At 39.6% G+C, this 17,979-nt stretch overlaps 2 protein-coding genes across 2 annotated transcripts; one reads left to right on the top strand and one right to left on the bottom strand.

Moving 5' to 3' along the window:
• Positions 1-3,087: 3,087 nt before the first annotated feature.
• Positions 3,088-8,950, top strand: LOC122646493 (uridylate kinase). The gene is made up of 7 exons (XM_043840066.1): positions 3,088-3,384; positions 5,748-5,895; positions 5,999-6,052; positions 6,280-6,371; positions 7,486-7,712; positions 8,183-8,359; positions 8,442-8,950. The coding sequence occupies exons 1-7, from the start codon at positions 3,182-3,184 to the stop codon at positions 8,543-8,545; spliced, it is 1,005 nt and encodes a 334-aa protein (XP_043696001.1). The 5' UTR covers positions 3,088-3,181; the 3' UTR covers positions 8,546-8,950.
• Positions 8,951-15,661: 6,711 nt separating this feature from the next.
• On the bottom strand, positions 15,662-16,523 carry LOC122639380 (nuclear speckle RNA-binding protein B-like). Its single transcript, XM_043832226.1, has one exon. It carries the CDS (start codon positions 16,504-16,506, stop codon positions 15,733-15,735), a length of 774 nt encoding a protein of 257 aa, XP_043688161.1. The 5' UTR covers positions 16,507-16,523; the 3' UTR covers positions 15,662-15,732.
• Between the last annotated feature and the right edge of the window lie 1,456 nt (positions 16,524-17,979).

Raw genomic sequence — 17,979 nt, 5'->3', positions numbered from 1 at the left:
TTCTATGCTGTATTTCTTGTGATTTGCACGTAATTGTGCCTGAGCCTGAAGGAGGGGGTGGACCTTGGTGCAACCATGGTTAAAGTGCACAGTATGGGAACAGGTATCGGTAATCCGCAAAATCGATACGGGCAAAATTACCCTTGAATTTCCTTTAAAAATGAGTTTTTTTTAATCATTTTTCTTGTTGTTTGTACCGTGCTATCGATACGGTATTGACATGGTATCGGTATCGGTGACTAGCAAAACCGGTATGTATCGCCTGTATCGGGCGATATAATACCTATATTTAGAACCATGGGTGCAACGAACGGGTTTGAGTCTCTGGAAATAGCCTCTCTGCGAAGCAGGGGTGAAGCTGCATACATTATGACCCTCTCCAGACCCTACAGTGGTAGGGAGCTTCATGTACTGAGTATGCCCTTTTTTGAGCATGAGCCTGAAGAAGATATATAAATGAAAATCCATATCCAAATGAGGGACCTAGGAGTTTACTTGTCTACAAAACTTAAGCATATCCAACCTGCACAGAAAACAATTATTGTGTCTTTATTAGGAAATTTTTTCTTATTGTATAACAATCTCAATTTTTTGGGGGAAAGGTGGGGTGCTCATTTTGCTTTGTAGAAGAGTGATGTGGTATTTCTGATTATTGGGTGTCTAGGGAATGGTTGCTACTTGTCTACTTTAGGCCCAAATTAAATCATACGCCTTTTTTCGTGGATTTGTATACCCTCCCAATTGTGTCTATATGCTCTTGCATCCTTTCTTATAGACTTAAGACGTTTCGACTCTTTGTTTTATCACTTGGCTGGATTTGATTTGATTGAAACTTAACATGTGAAACGGAACCCTTAGGGTAATGGTGCAGCTCAAAAGGAGAAGATTCAACATAAATTAGAAAATAAGGAAAAACTCAAGGTAAAAAGGATCAGAGATGACCATTTAATTATGAGTTTTTTGAGGACTCATTTAAATGTGGGATTAACTCACTACCGGAGGACCTTAAGTTTATAATGAAGCTTACCATGATACACTCACAAGTTTCAAAATACAAATTATTAATTCTACTTTCTAAGCAAATATATATATGTGGAAAGAAAAAAAATGCCACCAAAATATTGTTTAAAAAAGAGTAGTTGCTTAAGAAAGACGATAGAACAAAGAAAAAAAGTGCAGTGAGCATTAAATGGTCATCATCATGATTACATCAAGTAAACCTACAAACAAGAGTTCAACCCATCTAATAGCCATGCAGCAACATAAGGTACCCATCCATAGTTTTCTTTTTTTGTAATTATCATATATGAAACATATTCCATCTTTTTTCTTTTTCGGTTAGGGGAAGTGGGTGGGGTGTCCAAATAAGAATTTGACAATTTAAAAGGTTTTGACTCGTTGAAACTAATATGAAGGAAAGGGAAAATAAAGGAAAGGAAGGGAAATGAAAATCGGCCAAACGTTTTCTGAGCCGAAGGCACAGGCTGTGCCCAAACATATGGGGGTGAGTGAAATGACCACCTTGCCCCCTGAATGGCAGGCTCATGTGTCTGGGGGCAGTCAACGCTGCGGCACAGAGAACATCAACCCATGAAAATAATATAAGAAAGAAAATTGGTTTTTTTAATCATTATTTAAGCAACTAAACAATTTACTAAATATAGTAATTTTTTCTTTTTACTTTTCAAGCATAATATTTTAGGCTTTAGTAGAAAAATGTATGATAGGACTAAGAAAGTTATTTCAAAGTTTAATTACCACACAATTTTTTAAAGGGAAAAAGAACACTACATGGTTGTGTGCCCATTGTGCCTCTAGACACAGCCCCCTGAAATGACCACCTTGCCCTCCTACAAAATGAAAACTCCCCTGAAGTCGATGTCCTTGCACAACCACTCATTGGCCCCGTGTTGGTGCAGGGGCCTCATGATCAGGCATCATTCTTACCTATTTTAATTAAGTTACATAATAATGGTTTTAAAAATTTTAATTTTTATATTAATTTCAAACCATTTTATCTTCATTTAATGAAATGGAGGTTAAAGAAAAAAAAAAAACTTATAGAAAATGGATCAAAACAAATGGCAATTGTGTGATTATATAATTGAATTTGACTCTAAAATTTTATGCGTGATCAATCTAAATCATACCCTCTCTATCCTATCCCAACATCACCCTTATACATGATGCATAAGGGTGTCAATTTCAATCATAACATGGCCATTTATAACCGTCGATTTGAACAGATTCGAATCAAGCTAAATAAAGCGAACTCAAATTGAATAAAACGTACCTTAATCCAAACAAAAAGCCCCAAACCGAATACATGAAACCTGAATAAGAACTAATTTTTTTTAAAAAAAGAACTAATTCTATTTTGGTATTTGGTTTCAATTTGTACATATTATATCTTGAATCAAATCAAAACCAAACGGATTGAGACCCTTATTGGCAAATTGACCACTTAGGAGTTAGGACCTAGGAAGAACTTGCTTTCCTATGTGGACCCTGATCTTCTACTGTCGAGCTGCCCGGCAAGACCCTACTGCCAAGACACAGCAAGGCGAGGATTGACCGCCTTACCCCCTGCCCGAACGCTTTGCCCGAATGGGAGTAAGGCAGTCATTTACCGTCTTGCTGTGTCTTAGCAATAGGTAAAGGTGTAAATGAATAGCCGAAATCCGTTTCTATATCCGTGTCCGTATCGGTTTAGCACTATCTGAATCCGTCCGAAAGCTAAACGAATGCGGATTCGGATAGACTATAGCTATCCGAAAAACAATATTTACATGTAAACGGATAAAATATCCGATCCGTATCCATTTAGCACTATCCAAATCCATCCGATAGCTAATCGGATGCGGATATAGCACTATCCGAATCGAATGCGATATGTTTACAGCCCTAGCAATAGGGTCCTGTCGGGTAGCTTGGCAGTAGAGAATCCAAATTGCTCCCGGGTAAATCATAAAGGCAGATCCCTAAGGAAGGTTTAGCGAACCTTTTTTTTTTGAAGTTTTTTGGGTAAATAAAGGAAGGCTTAGCACTTACCATTTAGTAGCGGCAGAAAAGCGTAGATAAACCCATTAATTATTGAAGAAGGCTTAGCACTTACCACTTAGCAGCGGCAATATCTAGTCAATGTTTGTTGCGATTATCGATTCGTGGCTGTAAATTTGTAATGGCTTCTTCTTCATTCTCCTCTGTTGTAGTTTCTCCTATGGGGTCCTTCGGCGCCCTGCCTTCTCCATCGTCAACTCCACTTCTCTTTCCCTTCAAACACTGCAACCGTCTGATGATGGGTTACCAAAGAACTGTTCGTAGGATGATGCTTAACTGCTCTTCTTCTGAAATAGGTCCATTATCAGACCAAATGCATATCAGGTATGTCTGTTTCGGTTAATCTAGGTATACAGTGTATAGCATAACGGATGTTATCTTCTACTTTTGATTACTTGTTCAACGTTTCAGTGAAAGCCCGCTATTGTAATCTGTAAGTAGCGTTCGATGGAACTATGATGACCAGTGAGTTTTTCTTTTGAGTTAGTGAAGTATTTCTGAAGAATAGGAAGAAAATGGACTTGGGCTTTTATGTTGGAGAACTTCGTTGTTTGTGAACACCCTTGGCCATGAAACCCAAGCTGTACTTTGATTGGGAGATGAAGGTTTTATTTTATAGTTTATGAATTCTGAAAGGGGTGAGGATACACTCCATTACCTCCACTGTAATGATATATATCCCTTAGATATTTGATAATCAAATTATTTATTAGTTAATGCTGCCTTCTCCCTCCCAAATTCCTCTCCCCCCTCCAAAAAAAAAAAGATCGTAACTTGGTGAAATCCCAATGATGCCTTCGTTACACTGATTCTCTCGGCAGGGCTTGACTTGTTGGACTGGACTTTAGCTTTATTTGTAGTATTAATTTAAATAGAACTACAGTGAGGGTAAGGATATCAAAACAAGTATCTTAAGCAATGGGTGAAGGGTGAGAAACTACATCAAGTGTATGGAAAGAAGAAACTAAAGAGAGCATGCATAGAGAGATGGCAGTATATATTTCCTTAGCAAAATCACTTCACCTTCACATCTGGGTTTAATGTTTTAGTTCAATGTTAATGGCATCTTTAGACTGTCATTTAAATTGAAACCCTTAATGGGACTAGAGAGGAGGAAGTTCTGCTTGAGGTAAAAGCCGAAAAGCATGGAGGGCTGTTGTAGTTCAATTCCTGTTGATGGGAGAGAAGTTAAGATTGGAAGCCTTTTACAATAAGTGCAATGGAACCTACCAAATGTGTGTTTTTTTGTTGAGGAGGGGGGGGGGGGGAGGGGAGGGTTATTAGACAGCTACCAAAACAAAGAGATAATTTGAGAGCAAGGTTTGAAATTCTGTTAGAATTTTTTAATTTAAAAGCCTTCAAAATAGGGTTGACAATTAGAGTAGAATTAGGAGAAGAATAAAAAAAAAGGGCGTACCCAGTGCACGAGGCTCCTGCCACAGCGGGGTCTAGGGAGGGTCATAATGTACGCAGCCAAGTAAAAGATAAAAAGAGATAGGAAAGAAGGGTGATCATGGTTTGGTGATCAAGTAGAATCTGATGAATTCAGGGAAAAGTTCTGTTTTCCTGCCAATCTGAAACCTAGATCTAAACCAATATTAAAACCTCGTTTGTTTGTGAGACTTGAGTTGATCCTAAGGGGTCAATGGGTGTGAACTGCATTCTGGAATTGCAGTACCAAGATCCGAAAAGTAAACATGATAGAGGAGTTCACAAACTCCACAGTGAAGTTAAATTAAGGGAAAACTAATAGTAAATGGAGTTATGACCAGAAAGGTACCACTAATCGCTGTTATTACCATACTAAGGTGCTCAGATGCATATGGAAACTGATTGGGCAGCCAGGTTGTACTGTTCATTTCTTGACATCCAGGACATGGATATGAATGTCAGGTTCCCAATAAGTGTGTTGCTTGTGGCTGAAAAGGGAACTATTGGCTGATGGTCTGCTGACTTGAAACATATCCTTTTGGTTGAAATACTCACAGTAGAGGGATGTCCATGAACACCTTACTTAGTGGATCTGATGTCCTCCTTATAAACCACTTTTAAAATTTTAAACATGCAATTTTTTCTTGGAATAATGTAACATTCTTCTGTAACTAGGTATGTCATTGATACTGAATCTTAATTATGACTGAGGAATACAAAATATATTTTATCTGTTCCTTCTGCTATAGACTGCAGAAATTTTTTAGTTGGAATGATCTAGCAAAAGAATTTTTTTAATTTAGGAAAAAAGAGAGCCCTATATCTGCGGATTTCCAATACAATTTATGGTCTTGATTGTCCCCTTCCTTTTGCAAGATGACCTGCTTTGAATGACTTTGTAACCAAGGAGAAAGAGATGTTCATAGTTGCGTTAAGCTCTTGGGTCTGCTTACGAACTTTTCCTTCCTTCTAGGCTCCATGGAACCAGACTATCTGTTTTCCATTTTCTTTGTTATGCTTAAGTCCATTGAGTTTTGTAGACCTTAGAGGAGTGCAAAAATTTAGTCGGCTTCATAAAAAATAAATCTGTTTATCATTATTTAGTTCAAGTATATTTCTTTTTCTGTCAAGTTCTTGGACTGTATTTTCCATTTTTTCAATTGACTATTGACTTGAAGGCTTAGTAATAGTGAGATACTTTTTCAGAGAACCTTGTGCTTTGTTGTTCACTTGGTTAGTATCATTATTGTGCACAGGCAATCTCAAATATCTACTGTGACGCCCTTTGGACTGACACTGGATGAAGCTGGAATGTCTAAGCCTTCATATAAATGGCAAAGGGTGCTGCTTAAAGTAAGTGGAGAAGCACTTGCTGGAGATCAAAAACAAAATATTGATCCAAAGGTAGGAGAATGTTTAACTCAGAATTTAGTGAATCCTCAATTGTCTGGACTTTCATGATAGTTTATTTAGCATGGTAGATCTGTAATCTGTTACACCTTTTCAGATTACAATGTCCATTGCAAGGGAAGTGGCATCTGTGACTCGGCTTGGCATTGAGGTTGTCTTCTGTTCCTGCTTTTGTGTGCAGCTTAGTTCTCTCTCTTTTACTTTGTACCATTCAACTATTATTATCATTTTTTTTTGTTATTGTCCTTATTATTATAGTTTGTGTGTGTGTGTGTTTGCACGCACTGTTACTCAGATTTGACCTTCCTCAGATGTTGCCATCTTAATTCTTAGCTGCCTGGATAGATTTGACTTATTTACATTTGTTGAATATTTTAGGTCGCGATAGTGGTTGGTGGTGGGAATATCTTTCGTGGATCTTCTTGGGCGGGTTGTAGTGGCCTCGACCGTTCATCTGCCGATTACATTGGGTAATCAACTCATCAGATTTTGACTGCTGCATCTGGCATCTCAATTGAAATTCTTGCCTGTTCCATAGTGGGTTTAAATTACTGAATTATTCTTTTGGTATGGCTTCTTGGTTTCTTTTTCCTATCATTTTTTATGGGAGTCTTCTCAATGCTCAATCTTGTCAAGAATGATCTGTGTCTTGATTCTTAATCCACCTTTAGTTTAGTTTCTGTCACGTACTTCGGGCTTCAAGCTACTAGACCATCACCTAATAGATAATTAGTAGTTAATGGTTTCCTTATCAGCTCCCTGTTTTTTTTCTTCTGTAATTTGTAAATTATTGACATATTCCATATTGTTCTGTATTTATATTGGAGATGATAAGGTGATACCAGTTGAAAAGCTGGTTTACTCACATTTTTTTTTCTTTGAATTCTTTCCCTCCTATGTGTAGGGGGCATAAACTTTGTTCTTCTCATGTACTCCTGAATTCCTATTTATCCCCCTCATTGTTTCTCCTGTAACTACCTGCTTGCTTGAGTTTATCTAGAAATTATTTAGTCAAATATCGTGCCATATGTAGCTTGTCGACACATGACGTGATATAACTGGAAGAAACAGGTTGACTTTGGGACTTCTGCTTCTGGTTTTTGTTTCTTTGTCTTGTTTTGTTTTATTTTTAACCACTAGATAAAAGGAAGAAGGGGGTGAGGGAGGGTATAAGTATAATTTACAGGCACCAAGACTCTTCCTGGTAGGGGTGCAAGTCGGGCCAAAATCAGGCTCAACTTTGAACCAGAATGATATCGGGCTCAATTTGGTTCCAGATTTATGATTTCTCCAACCCAGGCCTTGGCCTCTTGCTGCCTACTTTCCTGGCATGACCCTTACCACTCTTAGGTGCAGAAAAAGGATCTGATGGTAAGCAGCAAGATTTGATGTTATCATGATAAAATAAATTTTCAGTATTTGTGTTTTTGATGTAATGTTGTTACTTCGAAAACAGCCTCAATTCAGTAAAGTAAGTTGATGGAGATGGTCAGTAGTGTGTCTGAACTCTGAACATGTGTTTATACTTTACAAGTTTTTTTTTGGATGGTGGGGGTTAACTTCACTCTTTGAATGGGATACTAGGATGTTAGCAACTGTTATGAATGCAATATTCCTGCAAGCAACAATGGAGAGCATTGGCATCCCGACGCGGGTTCAGACTGCATTCCGCATGTCTGAAGTGGCAGAGCCATACATTAGAAGAAGAGCTGTCAGGCATCTGGAGAAAGGAAGGGTGGTTATCTTTGCAGCAGGGACTGGGAACCCATTCTTCACAACAGATACTGCAGCAGCCCTCCGTTGTGCAGAAAGTAAGTCAAATTTTTCTATATTGAGTTACTAATTGGTAATATAAAGTATATGGACTAAATTGCAGACCATGGTGGGAATCCAATTTGTCTAACTGGTGGGTATGGCTGTAAAGAATCTATGTCCCAACAAATTTGATAAGAACATTTGTTGAGGAAATTATCCGTTTTTTCCTCGGTAGGTAGTAAGCTGAAGGCTGGACTCGATCAAAGGTCTTGGCAACAACATGCCATAGATTTTACCAGCTGAGCCACGGCCACACCTACATATTTTAATACCAACTTAGTTAAGCATTACTTGTAAAATCGTTGCCAACTAGCTAATACGCAAAATATAAAATTTCAGAGGTAAATCTTGTAGAGGACAAGATAATTCAAACCATTCATTTTGGTCTAGAGCACAACTATGTTGATACTTACAATCACGTTTGATACTTTGTTAACTGAATATAGACGTGAAATCTGTGATCCAGTTAATGCAGAGGTTTTGCTGAAGGCTACAAATGTTGATGGGGTCTATGATGATGACCCTAGGCATAATTCAAGCGCCTGCCTGCTAGACAATCTAAGCTATCAGGACGTGACATCAAAGGATCTTTCGGTGATGGACATGACGGCAATAACTTTGTGTCAAGAAAACAACATTCCTGGTATGGCTGGATGACATTATCTGGTTTATTTTTTATAAATAAGTGAATCCCTGATTGTAAACCAATGCTTTTCCTGGTGCAGTTGTTGTCTTCAATCTAACGAAACCTGGTAATATCTCCAAAGCCATTATGGGAGAAAGAGTTGGCACTTTGATTGGGAGGTCTTGGAATGAACTCATGGCATAGATGTGAAAGGCAGGACTTCTCACCCTACCGATTGGGGTGGCCCTTTTACTGTGACTTGAAGTTGTGAATTTGCTGACAGTGTTCATATGGCTTTGAGGCCTAACTGAACCAACAGCAGAATGAGGCTGAGGTGCAAGATGAAATATAATGGTTCTCCGAGTTTGGAGGATTGGTTTTGACTATCTGGTGTACTTGATTCAGCACTGATGATGACTAGTGCAGTTTGGTTATGTAAATAACAAGATAATTTCTATAGGGTTACTAGAATCATTGTCTATGAAACTTATTTGAAGCATTCCATTTTTGAAAAGAAGATTTTGTATTTGGTTTGTGTAGGGACTATATATTGAAAATCATCTTCTTGAGAATAATAAGATTGACATTTTGAATTGTTGCTCCGGATTATCGGTGGTTTAACTTAAACTTCGGTGGCAGCCCTAAGCCTGTTGGCCTAATTTTAGTAGGCACTAATAAGATTAAAAACCCTACTGTAATTAGCAGTTTAAAATAATGATTTTAGATTAAAAATGTAGGATCAAAATATGGTATTTCTGTTGTAATATGATAAGTAGATTTTAAGATGTATCTAACCGTATTTTTAGCACAACACCTATTGCAGTTCCGTATGCTTGCATAGATGTAGTTGTATGTTACTTGACTATTTAGCTTTCCTATTTTCCTGATTTAAAATAAGTCCGTTGTGGGTAACGGCTATGAGTGGAGTCCAAGTCTTTTGTAAGTCCTATTCTTTTGCTATAACCTATTCTTTAGGAGAAGTTGCTGCTATCTTTTAGAAAAGTAGGTGTAGTTGAACGTTGTTGGAATCTATAAAGGGCTCAGCCAATAATGTAAGGGTATGATTTTATCCAATTAACAAGCTACTGTGGAGGTTAGTTTCCCTCAAACTGCATTCTATCTTCTTGTTCTCATCTTATCTATCACCATAGGTAGAAATAAGAACAAGAGCCGTTATCGTGAGCTATCCCTCTTGGCTCAAGACTCAATCCAAGGAAGCTTGGATTCATTTACAAGGATCACTCAATCTCACACTCGTGCTCATAACAATTTGGTATCCGAGCCAGACATGGCTGATCAGGCTGAGTTGGGGAGTCTCGCAGCTGCGCAAGACAAGAAATTTACGGAGATGATGGAATCGATGCAACACCTATTTGCAGCTGTCAATACGAGGCTGGATAACGTGACGCAGGGTCGCAATCGTACCGTCCAGAATTCTGAGGCAAGCAATGGAACTGCTGGTACGTATCTTCCTAAAATGGTGAAGATAAATTTCCCTAAATTCAATGGACAAGAGGATCCAACGAGTTGGATTTGTCGTGCCGTTCAATTTTTTGATTTTCACCAAACAACCGATGAAGAGCGAGTTCCACTGGCGTCCTTCAATTTGGAAGGTGATGCCCAGGTATGGTTCCAGCAAATTAAAGAAGAGCAAGGAACCATCACATGGTCGGCTTTCAAAGAGGCACTTCACATGAGGTATGGCGCCACCCTTTTTCAGGATTTTTTTGGAGTTCTAACTAAGTTGCAGCAAACAGGAACGGTTAAAGACTATCAAACCCAGTTGGAAACGCTGCTAATTCGGGCAGGTCGGTTGACGCAAGAGCAACAAGTGGGTTGCTTTATTATTGGACTTAAGGACTGCTTGAAGGTGGACGTGCAAGCTTGTAGACCAACAAGCTTCTCAGCTACGATTGGTCTTGCCCGCGTTTATGAGGCTAAGAACCAGTTCACGAAGCGTGTTGCACCAACCGAGCCGAGGAAGACCTTCTCAAATCTACCCAATTCAAGTCGCTCCACCATGCCAATCAGAAAAATGTCACCAACTGAACTAAGCGAGCGCCGATCCAAGGGCTTGTGCTTCAACTGCAACGAAAAATGGAACCCCGGCCATCGGTGTAAAAAGGTTTTTTAAATTGAAGGTGTATGGTCTGAAAATGAGGAAGATGAGGCTGCTGTGAATGAAGAACCAGAAGAAGAAATACCAGAAATTTCTATTCATGCCATTTCAGGGGTACGAAACCCTCAAACCATGCGAGTCCAAGGGAGGTTGGGCAACAAAAGGGTAACATTTTTGATTGATTCTGGCAGTACTCACAATTTTTTGAATACTAATATTGCTAAGAAAATGGGATTGGTTCCTAATGGTGAAGGAAAATTTGAAGTGGCTGTGGCCAATGGAGAGAAGTAAAGGAGCTCTGGACGTTGCAAAGGAGTTTATATGGCGTTACAAGGAATCCCAATTGTAGTAGATCTATATTTACTGCCACTGGAGGGATATGATGCTGTCTTGGGAGCTCAATGATTGAGTACATTGGGTCCCATTATGTGGGATTTCTCTAAGTTACAGGTGTCCTTCAACATGGACAAGGTTTGAAATCAGCAGAGGATAAAGTGGTGGACGTTGATGAGTTTAATAAGGAGTTTGAAAAGAAGAAAAAAAAAGGGGGCACTTGCTTCACATTTATTCCCTATCCATGCAAGTGCAAGACAAACAAGGTCTTGATTTTTCTAATGACATTTGTGGTATTAATAATGCTAAATTCCAGGAATTGTTGCAGTCCTATGAGGACGTTTTCCAAGAACCAAAAGGGCTTCCACTAAAGGAAGGAAGTGGACCGGTTTCAACTCGACCTTACCGTTAACCTCATTATCAAAAGAATGAGATTGAGAAAATGGTGGTAGAGCTACTGAAGTCGGGTGTTATTCGTCCAAGCACTAATCCGTACTCCTCACCGGTATTGCTAGTTAAGAAACATGATAACTCATGGCGCATGTGCGTGGACTATAGAGCGCTCAACCAGCGTACTGTGAAGGATTAAATTTCTATGCCTATGATTGACGAACTGTTGGATGAGCTTCATCACCAAACTCGATTTGAGATCGGGTTATCACCAGATTCGCATGCATCCGCAGGATATTGAGAAGAACGGCCTTTTGCGCATGCACATCGAGGTCACTATGAATACTTGGTGATGCCGTTGGGATTGACAAACACTCCTTCAATTCATCTTTCCAAGCACTAATGAATTGTATCTTCAAGGAATATCTTTGTAAGTTTTTATTAGTATTCTTTGATTAGACATTTTAATTTATAGTAAGACTTTGAAAGAGCATGTGGAACATGTCAACATTGTACTTTCAATTTTACGATCTCACCAATTGTATGCAAAAAACAGGAAAAATGTAGTTTTTGGTCAACAGAAGGTGAAATATCTGGGGCATGTGATCAGCAAGGAAGGAGTGGCAGTAGACCAAGAGAAGATAACAGCCATGCTCGAGTGGCCCAAGCCACAGTCAGAAAAAGCATTGCGAGACTTCTTGGGATTGACAGGGTACTACCCTAAGTTTATCCAAAACTACGGTCGGATTGCCGCTCCTCTTACCAGGATGTTGAAGTAAGGGAGGTTTCAAGTGGGAATCTGGGTGAGAAGAAGCATTTGAGAAAGCTCAAACAGGTGATGACCCATTAATTACGCTGCTCCCGTTTTAGCCCTTCCAGATTTTTCTAAGACTTTTGTTATTGAATGTGATGCCTCAGGATCGGGAATTGGAGGGGTACTAAATCAAGATAAGAAACCAATAGCTTTCTTCAGTCATGCATTAAGTGGTAAGAATTTATTTTTATCCAGTTATGAAAAGGAAATGCTAGCGTTGGTCCTGGCAGTGCAACGATGGAGACATTATTTACTGGGTCAGCAATTTATTGAAAGGGAATCCACTGTTGCAAGACATAATTGGTCGCATACAGCAAGGAGAAGCGGTGGGTCCATCATCCATGGAACTACAGAGAAAGGATTTTGATTTTGATTTTGATTTTGATTTTTAAAAACAGAATTTATTTATATTTATTTGTTGAAGGACTCTCCCCTAGTTCCAATTATTGTGGAGGAGTTACATTGTAGCACTCACGAGGGCTACCACAAAACCTACCAGCGTATACAATCAGTCTTCTAATATTGGCGTGGAATGAGGAGCACAATTAGGGAGTACATTAAGCAGTGTGACACGTGTCAGCGACACAAGGAATCCTACCCAGATATGGACAGATTTATCCCTGGACCAAAACTAGCCTGCATTCTGCGACCAAAACAACGCCTTATGAAGTAGTTTATATAGTCGTACCCCACTCACACTTTTGTCATACATCCCAGGCACAACTCAAGTGGAGTCGGTCGAGAAAGAGATCAAGCTCTCAAACAAATACGGGAACATCTACAAGTGGCGCAGAATCGAATTAAAAAAGGTGTATGATAAGAATCATACGGACAGAAGTTTCAATGTAGGGGATTTCGTCTACCTACGTCTTCAACCGTACCGGCAAGTTTCATTAGCACTTCGAAGGTATCTCAAGCTATCACCACGCTACTATGGACCGTTTGAAATAATTCAAAAGGTGGGTCAAGTGGCGTACAAACTGCAGTTACCAAGTGGGTCAAAAATACATCCCGTATTTCACGTATCGTGTCTTAAAAAGAAGGTGGGAGACAATGTCCAAGTACAAGGTGAGCTACCCAGCATTCAAGAAGAGGGGAAGATGCCATTATCATTCAGCCACAAGCTCTACTGGATCGTCGAATTCGTAAACCGAGAGAAGAGGTTCTGGTTCATTGGAAAGGCCTCCCACCATCGGATGCAACTTGGGAGGATATTCAACAGATGAAGATCCGTTTTCCCGAGATCACCCTTGAGGACAAGGGTGTTGTTTGAGAAGGGAGGAATGTTACGTGACTATTTAGCTTTTCTATTTTCCTGCTTTAAAATAAGTCCGTTGTGGGTAACGGCTATGAGTGGAGTCCAAGTCTTTTGTAAGTCATATTCTTTTGCTATAAGCTCTATTCTTTAGGAGAAGTTGCTGCTATCTTTTAGAAAGGTAGTTGTAGTAGAACGTTGTTGAGGTCTATAAAGGGCTCGGCCAATAATGTAAGGGTATGATTTTATCCAAGTAACAAGCTACTGTGGAGGTTAGTTTCCCTCGAAAAAACTGCATTCTATCTTCTTGTTCTCATCTTATCTATCACCATAGGTAGAAATAAGAACAAGGGCCGTCATCGTGAACTATCCCTCTTGGCTCAAGACTCAGTCCAAGGAAGCTTGGATTCATTTACAAGGATCACTCGATCTCACACCCGTGCTCATAACATTGTACCTGTGGTTCCATGGGGCCATCCACATGCATGGTTATAGGTATCGGTATCATACATGTCTGTATGTTTCGGTATTGCCGGAGCCCGATACTGATATGGGTCAGGTGTCTTGGTCGAAAAGTGGATTAGCCTAGCCAAAATGGTATGGATCTGTCCGATAGGGTCCAATATAACCTGCTCTGTATCGGTATCATATCAGTTTTTGGATCAGCCAAATCAAAACAGGTACAGAATCTGCCTGATACGGTCCGATCTGTATTGGCCGAGAATGACACGAACACCGATTATTGAAAAGGCGTGAGAAACCTATGGTTAGGTTAGTTAAATCTATTTGCTTGTCTTTGGCTTGCTCCTACTTGAACTTGATTGTTGTGCTAATTATCATCCTTTACACTTGAAGATTACATGATTTCAAAATCATTGTTCATAACAGGGATGCAACAGTACTGGGCTGGGCCGGTTTTAGAAAACCAAAGCCCAGCCTGACCATAGGAAGAGATGGTATATCACAGCCTAGGATCGACCTTGTCAGGCTCAGGGCAGGTCGGGTTTGACCCTGTTTTTCATTAATTATGTATACATTATGGGAAAAGTCTGGGCACCCTGCAAGGGGGATCTGGCTCTCCGCCAGCCGTGGCCAGGGTTAGAGGGTCCAGCACTTAGAAACCAGCTCAAAGGGGGGGGGGGGGTTGGTCATTTCATAGGTGGGGCTCAAGTGGGATCCACCTGTGACATGACCAGCACACTCCTGTTTTTGCTGTCATTTAGTGGGGCTGGACTCTCCAGCTCCCTCCATGGCTGTCTAGGCTGTGTTTGTCTATCTCCCATGCTCTTGTAAAAGGCCACCCTGCCTTTCCCAAGCCGCCAACGTGCTTGGAACGGGCTTGAGCTCGCTGGGTCAAACTTGCATCCCTAATTTATTATATGATAAATGTATGAAACCCAGACGTAAACATTTTTCTGTTTGTGATGGAAAAAAGTCCTACCACACTCCTAATGTGTTTTGTTCATAGATAGGCATTGCTTGCCCTAATCAAATGTTAATAAAATAAGGACAAAGTTAACTCGGTCCATAAAAAAATATCAAATTTAAGCTTCTTTGAGTGATTGTCTTCATTGAACATGGTTTATTCTTAACAACTCCCATTAAGCTTTTGACATTATCTATGAAATCATTATTAAAAAAAAGGCATCAGTCAGTATCTTGATTTCTTTTTCTTAAAAAGAAAAATAATAATTAAGATGTGGAATCTTAAATTTACAGAACTACCCTTAACATCAAGGATAGTTCCACCAACTTGTGCTCGATATCCATATCAATATTGGCCAACACCGATATTAATACCGATATGGTACAGATTGGGTTGTATTTGGTGTAAATAAAATAAATGGAGCACTTTCTTTTGAAGATATAACCGATTCATCTGTATCGGTCATTGGTGACTGATACTAATACGGTGATACAATACCAACACTTAGAACCATGCTCTTGACAATTCATGAGTTTATTAAGATTTTAAAGAGAAAAAACATAAACGTAACTCTCATAGAGATTTATTAACTATATAATAAAGCAAGTTGCCAGAGAACCACGTAAGTTGTAAAGGTTTCAGTAGTTTAAAATAAATAAATAAGATTAGAAAGGGCTTTAATTTATTGCATAAATTACAATCCACACCTAGCTACTTGATGAACACAAAAATTGTATCTGAGGAAAGAAGGAGAAGGGTGATGAAGAAGGTGGATTGACTTGTGAGAGACATATAACCCTGTTAATAATATACCCATCAAATGGCCCACCACATTAAAAGTCCCATTAATGACTTTCCAACTGCACCACTGACTAATCTTCCTTCCATTCTCCCCTTCCTCCCACAGGCCACCACCCCCTGACATTCATTGTATTATCAATACAAGACAGACTAATTATTAATCTTTTGGATTTTACAAAAAAAAGAAACAGAAATTCACTATCACTTTTTCTTCAATCCCAACCCTTCTCTTCTGATCTCTATGGAAACATAATTATAAATCAAATTGATTGAAGAGATCCATAAATGGAGTAGGAGAAGTTAAAGGAGCAGAAGAAAAGAAGGTTGTTGGGCTTGGCACCATGGTACCATCTATATAACTCCTGTTTCCATGGAAAATAGGGCTTAGATCTTGTAAGAAAGCAAGTGATGATGAATTGGGGTCAGGTGTTGGAGAGAAGAAGTTGGGAGAGATGGGAGGGAAAGAAGATGGACCAGGCGATAGTATCCCTGGGAACAAACATGTCCTTTCAACTGTACCGCTTGCATCTCTAATGTCTTCATCTAATCTGCTCTCCACCACAGCAACACTACCACTTCCCTTTCTTGATTTCACCGCTTGGAAAGTAGGGCTATTATTATTAACCTTTTCAATCGAGGCGAATCGTGCCGCCGGCGAAGCAAGAACACTAGCAGTATTATCAACATAAGATGACGACAACGACGATGAGGATGATGATGATGAGACAGTAGTGTAAGAAAAAGAAGAGGAAGAAGAAGATGAATTGGGGCCAGTGAGACGTTGGACTAGTGTCATGAAGTCACTTGCAGTGGTGTGAATTACCTTGGGTGAGACGGTGTAGATAATCACCGGCTGGCGAGGCGGTTGCGGTGGCGGCAGCTGAGATGGTTGTTGTGGTACGAGAGGTGGCTTTTTGATCTTGTAGGAGTCTTTACGAACTTTCAGCGGCGCCGGTCGAGGGCCCTGGATCTGAATTTCCTTCCTCGGCGGAGATGAAGAACTGGTGGGGAATTCAGGAGAGTCCATGAATGGATGAGGGTTTTGAGGAAAACAATTACAGATAGATATTATTGAATTCTTCAACGAATCAATCACAGAGACAGAAATAGAAATGATCAGAATCTATTGAAAGTTGAGACTACTACTAATAAAAGGGGCAGGGCAGCTGTTTGATAAATGATATATAAATATCTCTACAAATATATTCATTTATATATATGAGAAAAGGAGTGTACACGCCGCTAGATCCATTCCCTGCTCCATGCTGACCGAACCGCCGTCACCCCTTCTCATTGGTGGATGGTGGCTTGGTGTGCGATCGAAGCACAGAGTGCACTAGCGGCATCAAGATCCCTCTCCCGATATAAATACATAATTAATTTATTGATGCACAGTACTAATTTGTAAATACTTTGACAAAGTCAATGCACTTTAACAAAGGAATTGGCTAGCTTAATTAGAAGTCTCAACTGCTCGGGCCCAATCAATGAAAGGCCCTCGCCATCACCGACCCTTTATTTGATTAGGCGTAAACACGTTTCCATCTGGTGGACCGGTCAGATGATCAATGGGTTTTAATCGAACCCATGTTAATCGGGCTTCAAAAGGTCCTTTGTGGGCTAATTGGGCCATTAACGGGTTAATCGGGCCCTAAACGATCGGTTAATGATGCCGGTTAGTCTTGTTTGTGTCCATTGGACTAAGCCGAACATCGAGAACAACACAGTCCATAATCAGGTTAGACCCAGCACCAGGCAATTTATTACAAACCGGTCAGCCTAATGTCAAGCTTTAATCGATTGAGTCTCCTATATAATATATTGTTTTGTCACATCTCATTGGTGAATTCCTTTATGCCATTTGCTTTGAGAACCTTCTCCTTCTATTGTCAAAGGTTAGAAATACCCACATTGAATCCTATCCCACCAGCAAAACATGTTTATTCAGGAGACAAGGAAAACTAAGTCTATTATAATTTTTGAGAAAAGTCTATCTGAACACGAGGTATAGAAATCATGCATTCACATTTGATTTTTAATTTTATAATTTTTCTCTTGTAAAGAAAATGAATTAAAAAACCCATGTTTAGAGAGCCGTTTCCTCATAATTTTTACTGTTGATCGAACAATTTGGTGTTGGGCGGGGTGAGATAGATAGATAGATAGATAGATAGATAGGTGGAGTGTGGGAGGGTTATCGTGGTGCTTTGAAATTGTATACGTGGGTGTGTGTTTGTACCACGTCAGATAAGGGGAGTGGTGACGTAAGACAAACTTTGAACGCGATTTTTTCTTTTTTATTTTATTACAGCAAGGGAGGACTGAGATATGTTTTTGGGTAATTATTATCTTATCATATAAGCTACATGGCGTTCACAGTTCTCACGTCTCCCTAGCCAACCGGTCCCCGTTTTTGACTTCAAAAGAAATAAGATTTTGTTTATGCCTTTTGGCATTAGAAAGAAATTTAAGAGAGAGAGAGAGAGACGCAGTAGACTAG

Source organism: Telopea speciosissima, chromosome 1 (assembly GCF_018873765.1).
Source record: "Telopea speciosissima isolate NSW1024214 ecotype Mountain lineage chromosome 1, Tspe_v1, whole genome shotgun sequence".
NCBI lineage: Eukaryota > Viridiplantae > Streptophyta > Magnoliopsida > Proteales > Proteaceae > Telopea > Telopea speciosissima.
Note: the sequence above shows the minus strand (reverse complement) of the source record. Positions and strands in the feature narration are given on the sequence as shown.

Coding starts and splice junctions, on each gene's coding strand:
- LOC122639380 (XM_043832226.1), bottom strand. CDS start 16,506: ATGGACTCTCCTGAATTCCCCACCAGTTCTTCATCTCCGCCGAGGAAG.
- LOC122646493 (XM_043840066.1), top strand. CDS start 3,182: ATGGCTTCTTCTTCATTCTCCTCTGTTGTAGTTTCTCCTATGGGGTCC. Junction 3,385..5,747: donor TCAGACCAAATGCATATCAG/GTATGTCTGTTT, acceptor TATTGTGCACAG/GCAATCTCAAATATCTACTG. Junction 8,360..8,441: donor TCAAGAAAACAACATTCCTG/GTATGGCTGGAT, acceptor TTCCTGGTGCAG/TTGTTGTCTTCAATCTAACG.